Consider the following 16,596-nt stretch of genomic DNA (forward strand, 5'->3'; position numbering starts at 1 on the left):
AATTGATACAAGAAGAAAAAACGGTATTTTTGTTGTATATTTATCTAGTTAAAAAAGAGTCGGTAATTTCTTATTAAAAGTTGCAACGAATAATCTTCATACAGTATCAAGCAAAATGTCATGTCTAAAATGAGGGGGCCATAACTGATAACAATTTTTCCTTAAAAAAATGAAAAAATAATTATTTGGATAAGAAAATAACCCAGATATTTAGATATATTAGAATAAAAATATTCTTTTAATTTATTAAAAATCATTTAATATTCATCGGTTTATGATTAAATGAAAAATATAGAAAATTGTTAAGTTGTTTTTAAGGAAGGAAAATAATGTTTGTCCCGAGAAACCCCCCCCCCTATAAATGATCATAATTTACTTAAGTGGGGGCTTAAATTTGGAGACCGATCGCGAGGCCTGACTGCCATAAACAACAGATAACGAACAGAAAACAGTGGATACACCAATTGATATGTATGAAAGACAACGGCGGACACAAAATGATTGCACTGAATAATTTCAACTACCATTGAGATCGTTTTTTTTTCAAATCTCCTTATCAAATTAGAAATGCATTTTAAAAAACCTTGGGATATCTTTTACAGTTTGGAATTGGAATTGGAATTAAAAATTGCATTTCCCAAAGAGTTTCAGGTAAAACCCCGAGAATCTCACCTCCTAGAAATTTGAAGTGCCAGGATGTTTGAAAATATGCATGAATTTTATTACATACTTGAAATTGTATAAGGAATATAAAAAGATTCAGTATGTTTACTGTACAAACAAACAACAGACACCAAGTGATGGATACAATTGTGGCTTATATTGTTTAATTCATTTTTACTGAGAGCAAAATTTGATTGATTGATTATTCAATGGTTGTTTAAACGTCCAGTGGCAAAAATTTCATGCATATTCAGGACGAAAAGTCGTTTCAGAAGTATATTATGAAGTATTTGGTATTACAAATGTTTAAATTTTCTCATTATTTGGTAAATTTCATTTTCTTAGCTATTTCTAATTAATTTGTACGAATCAGATTTTTCTGACAAATTATATATTTTGCTCTATATTAACTCATACGATTCTGATTATATAAGGAACATTGTAACTTAAGTAAAAAAAAAGAGATTATGATTGTTTAATCAGTTGTTATGTAAGTTCGCTCGTGTCAGTCGGATCACTGATTTTCGGCAATATCAAGGAAAAACCGGCATGTTCCAAATTTTGTTCAACTACTCATTTAATGGTGATTCTTTTTCTTTAAAAATTGGAATTTATGTAATAAAAATCTATCTATCTCTACCATAGTATGAAAACAGAGTACAAGTAACACGTCCTTTCTAGTCCTTAGTGGCATATTATAAGTCCTTAGCAGTGTTTAGACGTACAGGCAGAAAACAGTCGAAGGCCACCAATGGGTAGAAAATCCCGCACCAAAGGCGTTTTTCAGCTGGTCCCTAAACAAAAATGAATTTTAGTTCAGTGATAATGGACAACATACTAAACTTCGAAACATACAACTATTTCCTAAATTTCAGAACGTAAACATATGATAATTAATTAGTTAAGGTTACAAATTTAGGCAGATAAAAAGAACGGGGGGGGGGGGGGGGGGGGGGTCAATGCATTTGAATGGGGACATATGGTTAAAACCACCCCTTTTATCCTGGGTTGAGAACCCTCTTTTTAAAAATGGCTGGAATCGCCACTCTTTAAAACGTAGCAATTTATAAATTATTTATATTAAGTAGAATTATAAAATCGATGAGTTTTATAATTTGACAACACTCATTGATATTGGAAATACTATACTACAATTAATTTATTTAATACATGGAGTGTTTAGTAAAACTGTCGACCAATCAACACAGAAAGCGAGATATCTAAAATTTGTATACCCTTATAGATTTTCATTATCATAAATCAATTTTAAATGCAATTCCAAATAAAATGGCTTTGAGAACCGTGTATTAAGCGCTTATCGTTCATTCGTGAATGAATCATTCACCGTGCGTGTATCGTGCGTGTATCGTGCGTGTATCGTGTGTTCATCATTCATCGTGCATCGTGCGTGTTTCGTGCGTTTATCATTCATCATTCATTTTTCGTTAATCCTCCGTGTAACGCTCATCGCTCATCGTGCGTGTATCGTGTATCGTGCATTCACCGTGCGTATATCGTGCATTCACCGTGCGTGTATCGTGCGTGCGTGTATCGTGCGTGTGGTCAGTTTGAATTTTAGAAGGTCTGTAGTAAATGACCGATTGGCGCTCAGAATTGTATCTTTGCTATCATGATAACCTCTTTCTAGATTATATATGTAAGGTTAGATAGATAAAAACTAAGTTAAGTAGATCCGAGAATATCAAATTGAGATACGTTTTGTATTTGGATTTCGCCGTTAAAGAGATGCGACAGAAACCAAAGTGATAGTCAAACTCATAAATCGAAAACGAACTGACAAAAAACAAAAACAAAATTCTACCAAAAAAACAAACGACAGTCTACAAAACGCAACATTGAAGAATAAAAGACTAAACAACACAAACAAAACAAAAAACCGGGGATTATCTCAGATGCTCCGGAAGGGTAAGCAGATCCTGTTCCACATGTGGCACCCGTCGTATTAAAATTCATTTTCACACAATGCATTTTTTTTCTCAGTAAAGCAGGAATTCAAGAGCTTACGTATTCAAATAAATAATCAGTTTTCGCCTTATAGAAATAGTTTTTGCAACGAGCTATTTATCGACTGTTAAACGCCTGATTTTAATTCATATATTATTACTTTAGTATGCATTATTTTCAGTGACGAAACCGGTTACTGCTTTTTGGAATATTAAGACGAAACTGGTCGTACACATTTACACAACCGGGTCCTTCCATTTTGACATTACCAATTTCTTAAGTTCCATACATAAAAACACAAATATTGAGCAGCAAAAAGTGGTAAATCTCGCAATCTTCACGTAAATATCTTTCTGTCCATACGTTTCTTTCCGTACACTGTGCACAATTTAATGAGAAATATAACAATTTCGAGGGAAAGTTCACGCTATTCATGAATTTGCCGTGCATTTTTATTATTTCTCTTTTAATCTGGTACGGTTGCAGAAAATATTACATCTCACAATTAAAAATAGTAATATTTATTATTATTATAATTGATGTGTATTTACATTCTACAAATTCATACAAATAACAAATAAGTTAAAAGAAACCTTACATTTTCACTGTCTGTAGGTGGTCCGTCACCGTATTGGAAATTAGATACTATCGAGACTAAACTTGTTTTGCCGGGGTACTTTAGACACAGTGTAGAACTATATTCAAATTTTAACAACGAACATTCAAATAATATACAGAATACGCCATTTTGACCGCTTCTGTTTCTTGAACTATTTATTCTATAAAACCACAATATTATTGTAGAAACTATCCGCGTAACTCGTCTGTTTTAATGTATACGTTAAAATGCAACAAACGATTTTTGCTGTACAAAATCAAAATACAACATTTTAAATTTCAAGGAAATGGATGTTTAAACGGTAAAACTAAAAGCAAATCTTTAAGTAAAATACATGTATATATTTTTCTCTAATTCTAATTATTGAATAAAGTTAATGTGTTCAATATTACAAAAGAATTCAACTGAGTTAATGAATGAGATGAACAATAAAAAAAAAAACTCTCCATTCCTGAAAAATAATGAAGAGTTTGAACAAAAGATTAACGTCACAGGTGTATTTTGATTTCAAATTAAATCGAATTAAAAGATCATACGAGCCTTGAGCATTTTATATCATTCTATGATGGTAAGAGAATGATAATCCCGTTCTTTATGATAAGTACTTGCGTACTTAATCATGAAGAAAGAGATAATCAGTGGATCTGGTAATCTGTGAGAGTATTAGCGAAAGATTTGAATGACAAATATTTAATTTTGAAAGTTTGTGTCTTTCTTCCTTTTGTTTTGTATTGCTTTGATGTAGTTTAAATTTTTTAAAGTATTTTTGACGTTATTAATATTCATATTAAAACTCTAAATGTACCATGATCGAAAAAATATTAGGCAATAATATCAAAGGGAAAATGTAAAAATTACCGATAACTTTAGGTTACTAGATATTTTTAGCTCTCTTTAGTGATTTCTATAATTCTAAAAGAAATTGTATCTCTTAATATTGTTTATTGTTGTGTTTGTACTTTTTGCATGGTATTCTATTATACCGTTATTATATATTAAAGGGCAATTACTGTACCGACTTTTATTTCACCTATATTTACATTGTGTAATTCCACAAGGATATGATGATTTTTTTGTATCACACAACAGTTCTCATGTTAAAAATGTACTCCTTACTTTGTTAGATATGAAACATTTTCGAGCTTGACATTTTGTATAGGCATCTGCCTATTATAAAATACTGTATTTTGAATCTAGATATCTTCATTGTTCTGTGTCGTTGGTTTTCTGTTTCATCAAAGTATACCTTTTATTTAAACCCCAAGCGTTTACTAGGGTGAAGAAATATTGTCATCCCGAACAACAGTAAACTCTTGCTAAAGTGGGGTCCCCATTTGGCTGTGCGGAATGTGTAAATTCGCAGTAAAGGGTAAGTAAATACTTGAAAATATATTTCAGTTGATTTTGTCTAATTACTTGTTCTGTTTAAAAACTCCGGATATCTCAGGACTTCTTTCACCGGTCCCAGGGAACTTATTGAGAGGTCCTCCCATAATCCGGATATGTCCAAACTTTCATCCCCGGTCAAAGGCAAACCAACGAAATTGTTATTACACCACTCCGGATTTTTCCGGACTTCTTTCGCCGGTCTGACGGAACTTATTGAGATTTCTACCCATAATCCAATCTGGATTTGCCCGGATTTTCATTTCCGGTCAAAGGGAAACCAACGAAATTGTTATTATACCACTCCGGATATTTTCGGACTTCTTTCACCGGTCTGAGGTAACTTATTGAGATTTTCACCCATAATCCGGATATGTCCAGACTTTTATCCCCCGTCAGATGGAACCTAGCGAAATTTTGATGCAACCCTTGTGGATAATTCCGGACTTCTGTCTCTGATTGGAGGGAACCTATTGAGATTTCCACCTATCATCCGGATAAATCTAGACTTTTCATGTCCTGTAAAGGAAAATACACAACATCTCAATCCAAACCCCCGGGGTAAATTATTTTATCTTCTTTATTTCTAGCTTTTTTTCTCGTCAATATATACCACTGGACGTTAAGCAACTAAGTGCATGGACCAATCTATCATAAATACATATATTGTGATACGATGTAGAAAGTCTGTCTTAAAGTTGTCACATGTTTAGACGTATGTATTAGAAGTCTTCTTCTTATATCTGAGTTGCGTCAGCCACGGAGATATGCGACGACTACATCAGAAGTGATAAATAATTGTTTTAGTTTTTCTCTTATTCTAAAATGAGCAATTATTATTTTGATAAACTAGGAATAGTGTCATTATCTCAAATTTAACAGATGCAGTAACCATTTTCCGAAGATATTTTAAAGTTATGGATTAGGAATGAAATCATAATTGATACTATTAGTCTGTCATCAAATTGATAACATATCAGTGCTTTTGTATGGAAATATAAATTGCTGTTCTATCTTCAAGTTGTCTTTTTCTGGTTTAATTGCCAAAACCTGACCTTATTGTAATAACAAGCTGTTTATCAATAATACACCTAATTGTTCCGTTGTAATAAGATAATTTTTATCCCTAATATCTATATTTCAAACTATCACACCTGTACATAAAAAAAAGAAAACAAACGTTAGTGTGTGTTAGAACATCGACAATGAAATTTACGTTGTTATTCGGAGTCATGCCTTTTTAAGACAAAAGTAAAACGTTTCGGCAAATCGGATTCATATATATTACAATAACACATCGAAGCTTCATGAGAGATCTTGGAAATCTAAATTAAGATAAAAAGATAAAATTGCACAACCAGAGCATTTGCTCTGAATGATTCCAATTATATTTTGCTGTTCCAAGCAAAGCATGTATGTCTTCTTTACTTACTGGTATTCTTAAATTTATACAACTTTGAATCATAAAGGAGTTCTAAGATATTAAGATTTCTTATCGGCCCAAGTGTAGATTGCACAAGGTCATGTTTTTCGCTGATTGTTAATGACGTCTTTACACTTAATCCATTGGATGTTGGATGTATACTGATTGATATTTATGTTTTGTTTTATTAGTTGTAATTGGCTTTGAACTAGCTGTCAGTAACTGCGAGTACTCTCAGATCTGTGCTTGGTGTCTTTTGTTGTTGTTAGGGATGAGGGATGGATTAATACCCTGCCACGTCCGGTCTGTGTTTTTGTATGATGTTTTTTCTGCTTTGTATCGATCTGATGAGTAAATCTTTTTCCACCTGATTTTTATAGTTTGTTTTTATGATGTTCTGTTACACCACTGTCCCAGGTTAGGGAAGGGTTGATCGCTCACAAACATGTTTAACCCCGCCACATTTTTTGTGTGCCTGTCCTAAGTCAGGAGCCTGTAGTTCAGTGGTTGTCGTTGGTTCATGTCTGTCATATTTGTTTTTCGTAAATTGTTTTGTTATGAATTGGGCCGTTAGTTTTCTCAATTGAATTGTTTTATATTTTTCATGTCGGGGCCTTTTATAGCCGACTTTAAAATGGAAATTTACGGTATGGGTTTTTCTCATAGTTGAAGGCCGTACAGTTGCCTATAATTGCTTACATTCATTTTATTTGAACTTGGGTGGATAGTTGTCTCATTGGCAATCATACCACATCTCCTTTTTTCATATAGACCACTTATACGGAACTAAGTAAGAAACGGACAAATTTTAAAGTTTTTAAAATTCTGCTTAGCTTTAATTTCTTATCTTACTTAATTCAAGGACGTCTTTTAAACTGTTGTCCATTCTAAAACACGGTAAGATTAATTTCCCCTGTATTTTTTTCTTTTCTCCAAGGGTCAAAATATAAAAGCAGTCCAATTTTTCTTTAATTTAAGAGTTAATGTCATATACTAACAATCTTTTTTAATAATTTTACATATTTCCATAAATAGCAAATGAGTGCTGTATATTGCTGTCCGATGTATTTTATCCACTTTTATAAACTCGGGACGATTTAGAGCATGACATGCTGTATATATTATATCTGTCTGTTTTTGAATTGCCTTCTAGATTTTTTTTTTTGTAATTTTGTCGGTTTGTTGCAGTTAAACCGCACTTCCCATTGTGTAATTTGGAAAATTTATAGAAATTCATGAAATTTCCATTTAATTGGGAATTGTAAACTTAATGGTAACTATGTTTGTCTTAAAAACATTTTTTGGTTCGAAAAAAAGACTTTTGTGTTATTTGCCAAAAGAAAAACCAACCTAAACAACAAAAAATTAACCCCATTGTTTAAGTGTCGTTTGATTGACACGATCACACTTTGCAAAAGATAACCCTAACATATTTAAGACGATATTATTTTTCATATGATGTGGTAACAATTGAAAATGATCAAGCGATGAAACAAAACATAATGTCAATCTGAGTGAATGTTTTCATATATCATTTATCCCTTTTGGAACACATCTATATTTTTTGTAAATATTTGGTTTGCGTTCTTCTTTTTTTGTGTAATATGGACTACTAAAATTGCGTAATTATGATTATGGATTATATCGCAATTTGATCAAACATACTGATTTAAGTTAAGACGCTTTCTTATTTCAATTTTTAATGAGTTTTGAAGGATTTCGTAACATATCCTTCAAAAGTAACAAAAGTTGTGACCAATCAACATCGAGTACCTACATAGTGAAATTAGATAATCATATACTTATACAGTTCATTTTTTAATTGAGGAAGTCTTACGAAATTTCATTAACTAAAATATTTTGTTGAAATGGAGAAGGAAATTCTGAATCTACTAATCAAGAGGTAAAATGACAACTGAATATTATAGGAACGTCCTAAAGTGTTTGTTGACGAATTTTTTTCTTCCAATTACAAATATTCTTCCTAGATGTATCCAGGTTCTTCACTTATTTAAAATGCATCTTCTCAAGGACGTGCAGTTTTAAAGATTTGTAGCTACGAAAAATGTATAATATAAATCAAATTTCAGAGTAGGATAGATAATGTTTTACAATTGGGCATGCATATATATATCAATTTACACTGATTGTCATTCTGCTATTATCATACTTTCTATATCATCAAATCAAATTGCTGAAAGACACTCCTCCTTAATTATTGCAATATATCCTTTTGCTTTAACTTAGATATACTGGGGTTTATATGATAAAGAAAACAGGAGGTATATAGTAACATTTTTTAAGACAGAGATTCGGTGAACAAATGCAGCATGTGGTTAAAAAAAGATGTACAGATACAAGATTAGCATAGTGCATGTTTTGCCAGAGAAATATTTTATAGTTTAAAACAAATTGTTCCGAGAACAATTGAAAATGTCTCCATCTAATCATATGGATTAATATCCGTTAACCATAAAATGATGCTTAATTAGTATTCGATTAAAAATGGAACCTACCATGTCAAAGATAGATTTATTTATCTTACACTGATTCCAAAACTACAAGATTGTAAAAAGAAATAAGGGAAATAACTTGCTTCTTCTGATTTACATGACGTCATGTAGGGTGCCATATGAACGGATATCTTATACAGATTCCAAATGCATATGATTTTTATTTAATGTTTTGAGAAATAAAAAAGAAAGTAAGTACTTTTTGGTATTATATGAGATGGTGTACTTGACCTTGATTCGAAAATAAATTGCGTCTTTTGTAAAGGTACATGTGACATGGTTCCAATCTCTATTCAAAATAATCAATGGCTGCATCAGGCTTCAGTTGGAAGTTATAAACTGTAATTCTTTAGTTTAAACATTTCAGAGGCAATACATCATATAATTTGTCATATAATTACTTCGAACTAATGTACAATATTTTCATCTCAATAACCAAAACATTTTGCATCAATCCTTTTATAGATACAATGTATCTTTCATACTTTAAGATGAGATGAGATAAGGTTAAGGCAACAGTAGCTAACCGATGTTAAATCTCACAAATCTTTAAAGAAGACAAGCAAGGCAACCAATAAAAATCAATGGCTCCGTAAGAATCCCAAATATAGCAGTACCGTGTTCGTCGACAAGGTAGGCATATCCTGCTATACAAACATAACCTGCCATGCAAATCCACACTACGGTAAATCATGATGTCACTATACGGAATAGGACACAATTGATAAGTAAGTTTACAAATAACGACATAATCTTGATATTTGACCTAGACCTCAATTTCCAAGTTATGACCTGCGGATCTTCAATCGAAACATCCTACGTCACTGATGCTTTCTGTTTTTCGAGTTATACATACCAATATACCGCTAATGAAATAGTGAGGGAGGAAATAACTGGTATAAGATGTCACCAGAGGGCTTCCATTAATTGTGAGGATATTACTAGCATAAACATAATATAAGTTTCTGAAATATGATTTCAAGAAATACGATATTGGGGTTCAGATAACACTTCCACAGAAAATTGTTCGGTCAAACAGGTTTCAGACGAATCAAGTACTAACAGCAATAAATGTCCATTCCTAGATTTAGATATTATACGTTTTACTAGAGAAACTCTACACAGAAATGTACGACAAATGAGTACGATCTTTCTTGCCCTATCGTTAATTTTCCTTTTTTGGACGGTGATGTTCCTTTGGCACCGTCTTACGGTGTTTATGTATCCCATCTCGTTCGCTATGTATTACTGGTAAATTAAAAAGTTAAGGATTTCGTTACCACAAATTATTTAAAACCTTTAGTAAATTCTTCCAAATATTTGGTTTTGAAGTTTGGCTGTACGTGTAAAAAACATATTTCAAATGGAATAGCACATCCAAAATTGTAATGTTGTTTACCTAGCCAGGAAATTTAAATACGATCCAGGTAAACATAACAATCCTTTGAATTAAGTTATTCTAAATGATTATCAATTCAACACTGTAATTAGATCTTTGAATATTGTATTTATTGGTATATATTTTGATTTTGTGGTCAGTAAGTTAAAGTCATACTGTATCGATATGATGTCCCTTTTTAACTAATTTTCATAGTTTGTTCTTATGTTGAACTGTTACACCAATATCCCAGGTTAGGCGCGGGTAAGCGCCTTCAAAGACGTTTAACCCCACTACATTAGTATGTGCCTGTTCCAAGTCAGGAGCTTGTAATTAAGTGGTTGCCGTTTGTTGCTGTATATCATATTTGTTTTTCGTTCATTGATTTGTATATAAATTAGGCCGTTAGTTTTCTCGTTTGAATTGTTTTACATTGGCCATTTCGGGGCCTTTTATAGCTGACTATGCGGTATGGGTGTTGCTCATTGTTGAAGGCCCTCCGTTCGGTGATCTATATTTGTTAACGTGTATGTTATGTGGTCTCTGGTGTTGTCTCATTGGCAATCATACTACATCTTTTTTTTCATAGATATCATTATTATACACAAATGCACATTCATGGTTCTACAATCTGTCGATACTTATATTTTGGCTTTGCACAAGGTCATGTTTATCTTTGACCGTTAATGACGTCTTTACATTAAATCCATTGGATGTTTGATGTGTACTGATTGATATTTTAGTCTAAGATACATGATTTGTTTTAATGGTTGTTATTGGCTTTGAACTAGTTGTCAGTAACTGCGAACACTCTAAGATCTGTACTTTGTGTCTTTTTGTTGTTGTGAGGAATGTATAAATTTCCTGCAACCTCCGGTCTGTGTGTTTTTTAGATGTTTTTTTTTCTATTTTGTATCGATCTGATGAGTTAAGCCCTTTTCAACTGATTTTTATAATAGAAAAACAAAGGATATGGGTATCCATCCATGACACAAAATCAGTACATGCACAGCAAAAAACACACCAAAAGCAAAGGAACAGCGCTTTTATGGCTGTTATTCATCTGAAAGCCACAGTGAGGCCTTCAGCACGGAGAAAAAAAACTCTCACCTCACTGCAAGTTTAAGACGGCCCCTAGCATCGGTTTGAGCGGAATTCTTTGGAAAATGATTCGGATAGACTTTGTAAGATATATCACCACCAAATCGGGCCCGTTCAAAAAAGAACATACTGGAAAGTAGTACATATTTTTAAAAAAATGGTTCCTACGCATAGGTGTTAATATAAAACTATGTAGAATGAATATTAGTTATTAAGGTATCAAATGACCGGTGATATTTGTAGAACACATATTGACTGATAACTTTGAATAATGCAAACATCTATGAATGAATTCTAAAATTGAATGAATTCTATAGTTGTATTGTTTCATATTTTTCATGTCGGGGCCTTTTATAGCCGACTATACGGTATGGGTTTTTCTCATTGTTGACAGCCGTTCGTTTGCCTGTAATTGCTTACATTCATTTCATTTGAACTTTGGTGGATAGTTGTCTCATTGGCAATCATACCACAACTCCTTATTGTAATATAAGTTTTAAAAGCGCAATAACTTTGCGATATCATATGTCAGAATCAAAGAAAAGACAAATACAAATTACAGCATTAGAAAACAATTGCGGAAAAAGAAAATATAATCGTTAGTCAGAAGAAAAAGCATTGGTCTTTCTACAGATAGGTAAAAAGACATAACAAGAGGTGGACAATTAGGTGCTAACGAAATTCTGAAAGATACTTTGCAATTAAGTCACGGATTCGAAAGGAGTTGTTGACACAAAACGCTGACGAAAGAACGTTATGTTGAATAAATAAACGAACGAACTCGACGAACATATAGACGAACAAACGACCAAACAAATTAAAATTAGTCTATATACCATCCAAACGATGTTCATAATCACTTATACAAATTATTATTACGATTTCCATATAAAGGTATAGAAAGATTAATGTCAGTTCATATCTTTTAATTCATCATCAACACAATATTATTTCTATTTTTACTATTATATTTTTATACATAGATTACGCATGTCAGGCACTTGTGGTCTCTCATATATAGATCGTATATACATTTAATCTTAAAGTGAGCTCTTTCTGGTTACCAAACGTATACATGGAAAAAAGGAGCATGAAACTTATTGGATTTGCGGTAAGATAATTTCTAGTTCTGTTTTGTTTCTACAAACCTAAATATAGTTCTAAAATAGTTTTATGAGTTAGACAATTTTGTTGATTTATGGAATGACGCAGACAATACCAAATAAATTTAACACTGTATACTGTCTATCATTACACAAAATTATTAGTGGTTTATGTGGAACACATGTTGAACAAATGTAGACGCTAGAGATTTACAATAAGTGTATGACTCCGACCCGAGTCCGAATACGAGTCAGAGTAAGACAGTTCAAATGACGGGGGGGGGGGGGGGGGGGGGGGGCGATCTAAAATAATAAAATTATTGTAAACATTGTACTTTAATCATTACAGTATAAATTGAAAAGTTGTCTTCGGCGATTGACAAATCAATGACTACCACAAACTTTAACTTTGGCTTTAAGTGTGTGACGAGGAAGCCTCCAACGAGTTCCAATGACTTGATAGCATTTCAATTTGCCAATAACATGTTCAACGGAGATTTGGTATTATCCAATGAGTCTGTTAAGCCTCCTACACTTTCTTTTTTTTGTGTGTTCTTGCTTTCTGGTTATCTGCTGTCTAGTGTATGCCGAGTATGGCTGATGAAATAATTCAATCTCTTCTTCTTGACGAGAACCAGGAGCAACCCACTCTTGTATGAGCAGAAGAGGAGACTGAACTTCAAAAAATGAATAATGGGTCTGACAATAGAGATATAAATACAGGCGATGCTACAGTGAAAGCTGAAGAAATTGCCACAGATAATGATACAGCATGAACTGCAGATAATATTTATGATGCTCTTGTTAATCTTGAAGCTGCAAGAAAAGAAAACCCCCGTAAAAAAGAAACAAAGAATCATGAATGCAATTGGTTCGTAGTAACCGTGAAAGATATGGCACGCTTATTACAAAACAGGTTCCTTAATTGTTTAAAAGCCTCGGAGTTGATTAAGATTAATCTGAAAGTTATAAGACTGTTTTGGTTCAATCATGGCTGATCCTGGTCCACATGTGCCACCCGTAAAACAATCATACAGAAAACTTAATGTCTATTTCAAAAATTTCTATTTCTTTGCCTGTATGTACAATTCTTTGCCTGTATGTACTATTCTTTGCCAGATATTATAAAAATGAAATCAAAGGTTTATACCAGGAATGTCTCGGACATTTCGAAAATCAGTGTTGATCAACTATTGTTAAAAGAGATATGTCTCTTGGAAATATAAATTCTATAGAAAATTGCAATGTAAGTGCTCTCATGTGTACAATTCTTGACAGGTATTTATTAATTTGGTATTGCTCTTGGACAGATAAAATATGTGAAACGCAGGGGATATTGGAACTTTTCTTTTATTCTCATCAAAACCAATGCGGACAGGAGTATGCATTACTGCGGAGCCCCTTAAGTGCCACGCAAATATAAATATTTTCGTTTTACAGAGATTTAAACAAGTTTGAAAAATCGTGCGCACGACTTTGAAACTCGTGTGCACTACTTCAAACATCGTGTACACGATTTTTAAACTGGTGCGCACGACTTTCAAAAAAGGTTTGACTGACACTATACGAACTTGCGCACGAGTTCGAAAGGTCGGACGCTCGAGTTTGAAAGTCATGCGCACCATTTATGAAAGTCATACGAACGAGTTTGATAGTCGTGTGCACCAGTTCAAAAGTCGTGCGCACCAGTTTCTAAGACGTGTGCTCGATTTTTCAAACTGGTGCGCACCAGATTAAATCTCAAGCTAACGAAATTATTTATATTTACATAGCACTTACAGGAATCTGTGCTATTCCCCAACACCATACAGAATGGAAACAAATGACCACAAAACAAACAAATTGAACAATAATTATCCAATTCCCTTTTAAATAATTCGTCATTTATGAAAGGACTTTTTTTAAACTTGAAAAGGGTTTATTTTTCTTTTTTTTATGTTATCGGTAAAAATTATCAAAAAACTGGAGAATAAATTTTTGTTATGAAAGTTTTTAAATTCTGAACATAATTATCTGTTAGCGAGCTTATACGAAAAAGCGCACGTTCTACCCTTCAGTTTAAAAAAATCAATTAATTTGATAAATGGTTTTGTCCTACCACCACACAAAGATTGAACACGGTAAAATTAATTAACGAACACATTATTTTGAGATCAACCCTAAAGTTTACCTGTATGATTTGTACTCTGACTCGGACTCCAAGTCTGACAGATATTGTAAATCTCTAATAGAAACCGTCTAAACGTGTAAATCTATAAATGAGAAAACCGTCTGTTTCCGTTGATCTATAATTGAATAATTAAATAAACTTAGATTGGTATGTTTAATTATTTTTGTACAAATAAGAATAAACGAATATACATCGGATATGCATGGTACGACAACAAGACAGCGCTCATAACATTTTTCCCACTCCGTGCAATTCAGGCAAGGTTAGCTACCACATGTTGGTTGAAACCCTGCAAAATGAGGGATATTGCACACGGAAATCAAATATTTCTTTTATTAATAGAAGTCATTTATCTATTGTTGAAAATTGTATACATTCGTTTTACAGTTGTTTTGATATGAACGTGGGAGGTGTTATTTTTCAGATACCAATAAGATTCATATTTGCATAACTAGAAATGCAAGGGATTTAGTAAGTGTTCAAACTTGAATTTCATAGTTTGACTGATACATTTTGTGATACTCTCCGACTTCTTATATTTGGATAGAACGACAATTGAAGATAATTCGTTTTAAAAAATCAACACATTGAAATTATGTACAATTCCGTATTGTATATCTATATTCTTATTATCCAAAAACTGTCGTAGAGTGTTTATGTGTCTCACTATTTTTGATTATTTTCGAAGTATGAGTTAACTTTTATTACAGCTGTTTTCCATACTTGTTTGCGTCGGTTTTGAGCAATCTAATGGCTGCGGACGGAAGAGGATTGTTTCGGTAAGAAAATGTCATAAATATATTTGTTAAGAAAGATAGTTTTTAAATAAGTCATACCAGTTGGTAAAAACAAGACCCAATAAACCGTTTATCCTTGATTCGTTAAACCCATACTGAGAAGGGGAACTTCGTTTTGTGCGGGATTCAAACATACGTCACACCTGAACATGAACAATCTTTACACAAAGAAACTACTTAAAAATATTTGGAGTTTGTTTTAAAAACAGATTGTTTTTCAAGTTCAAATAAAAATATTTTAGATAAATGTTTCTTCAACCCTCAATTCTGAAAATGTTACTTGTAATTATTTTTCAGTTATAAGAAAGACATATAATTTTACTGTAATGTATTACATTGATATTTTGGTTAGGATATGGTGACATCTGACATGTCTTGATAACATTTAAACCAAACACTTATTTTGATTTAGTATGTTACTACTGTTCAAGAGGATTGCAATTGTAGATACACTCCATTATTACTGTTTAGTGAAGTGAGAACACTTATCCATTAAATATATTCAAAAAGGGTTGTTCGACACTGTCACTCATTTAATCAAACCTTAGCTAGAATCATTTATTTTTTTCTCACGCATGACAATTATGGCTGTTCTAAAATTTGTAGCTATTTTTGGTCCTAATCAAAGCAAACTGAATGTTAGCTCCACCGGCGCCATATCAACGGAAGATTTTTCAACACGAGACGAAATTTGATATTCCTTTAAATAATGGGGTGACAAATTACATCTTGTAGGTCTAAATGCTAATTATAACAATAATAATTATTTGCAGGTAGTTCTCAGGGGGAAGGGTTCCATTTTGGAACTACTAATCTTGCTTGTCTTAGCAGAGGAAAGAGGTCTCCCAGCAGAGCAGTACATAGACTAGCCCATCGATATTTAAAATATCATGGGTATTACTATGAATGGAGACCTATAAGAGGAACAGAAAACAACGAAAGATGGGATGGACAGGTATCCATCCAAACAGAACCACTTCGATCCAGATATTGTAGGCATGGTACCGAATCTTACGCGGCAGGATATGGAGTTCTCTGTACAGAATGTGTAAACGGATGTGTTCGGTATTTCGAGAAAGCATACTATTATATAATATTGACCAGCAACTGTCACCATTTCGCTAATTGGTTGGCAAACATTTTGTGCACACGGTTCTCTTGTCCTTCTGAATGTGAGCGATATCGGTAGAGTAAAACACTGCGTTATATATTTCAAAATATTTGAAAAAGCGCCGTATGTACAACGAAAGAACTGTTACTGAATGTAATCGATGCTGAGATTTCAAAATTTTCTTATACATTGAGCAGATTTACAGTTTACTAGGATTTCCAGGCAGATACATTGTTGAACAACACCAATTATAGTAGGCATGGTTTATTTTAGGACTTATGTCAAATATATATGCATGGCCCTGCATGTATATTCATCAACATTCAAACATTTACTAATGTAATGCCACAACTAATTCCATTTTTAA

At 32.7% G+C, this 16,596-nt stretch overlaps 1 protein-coding gene across 1 annotated transcript in view; it reads left to right on the forward strand.

Moving 5' to 3' along the window:
• Window positions 1-16,307, forward strand: part of LOC127711950 (uncharacterized) — a 29,529-nt gene extending 13,222 nt beyond the window's left edge. Inside the window, exon 3 of the mRNA XM_052218105.1 lies at window positions 15,892-16,307. Within this exon, the coding sequence (XP_052074065.1) occupies window positions 15,892-16,307 (416 nt within the window). The remainder of the gene's footprint in view (window positions 1-15,891) is intronic.
• The last annotated feature ends 289 nt before the right edge of the window (window positions 16,308-16,596 follow it).

The sequence above is a fragment of the Mytilus californianus genome, unplaced genomic scaffold (assembly GCF_021869535.1).
Source record: "Mytilus californianus isolate M0D057914Y unplaced genomic scaffold, xbMytCali1.0.p SCAF_8, whole genome shotgun sequence".
In the NCBI taxonomy this organism is placed as follows: Eukaryota; Metazoa; Mollusca; class Bivalvia; order Mytilida; family Mytilidae; genus Mytilus; species Mytilus californianus.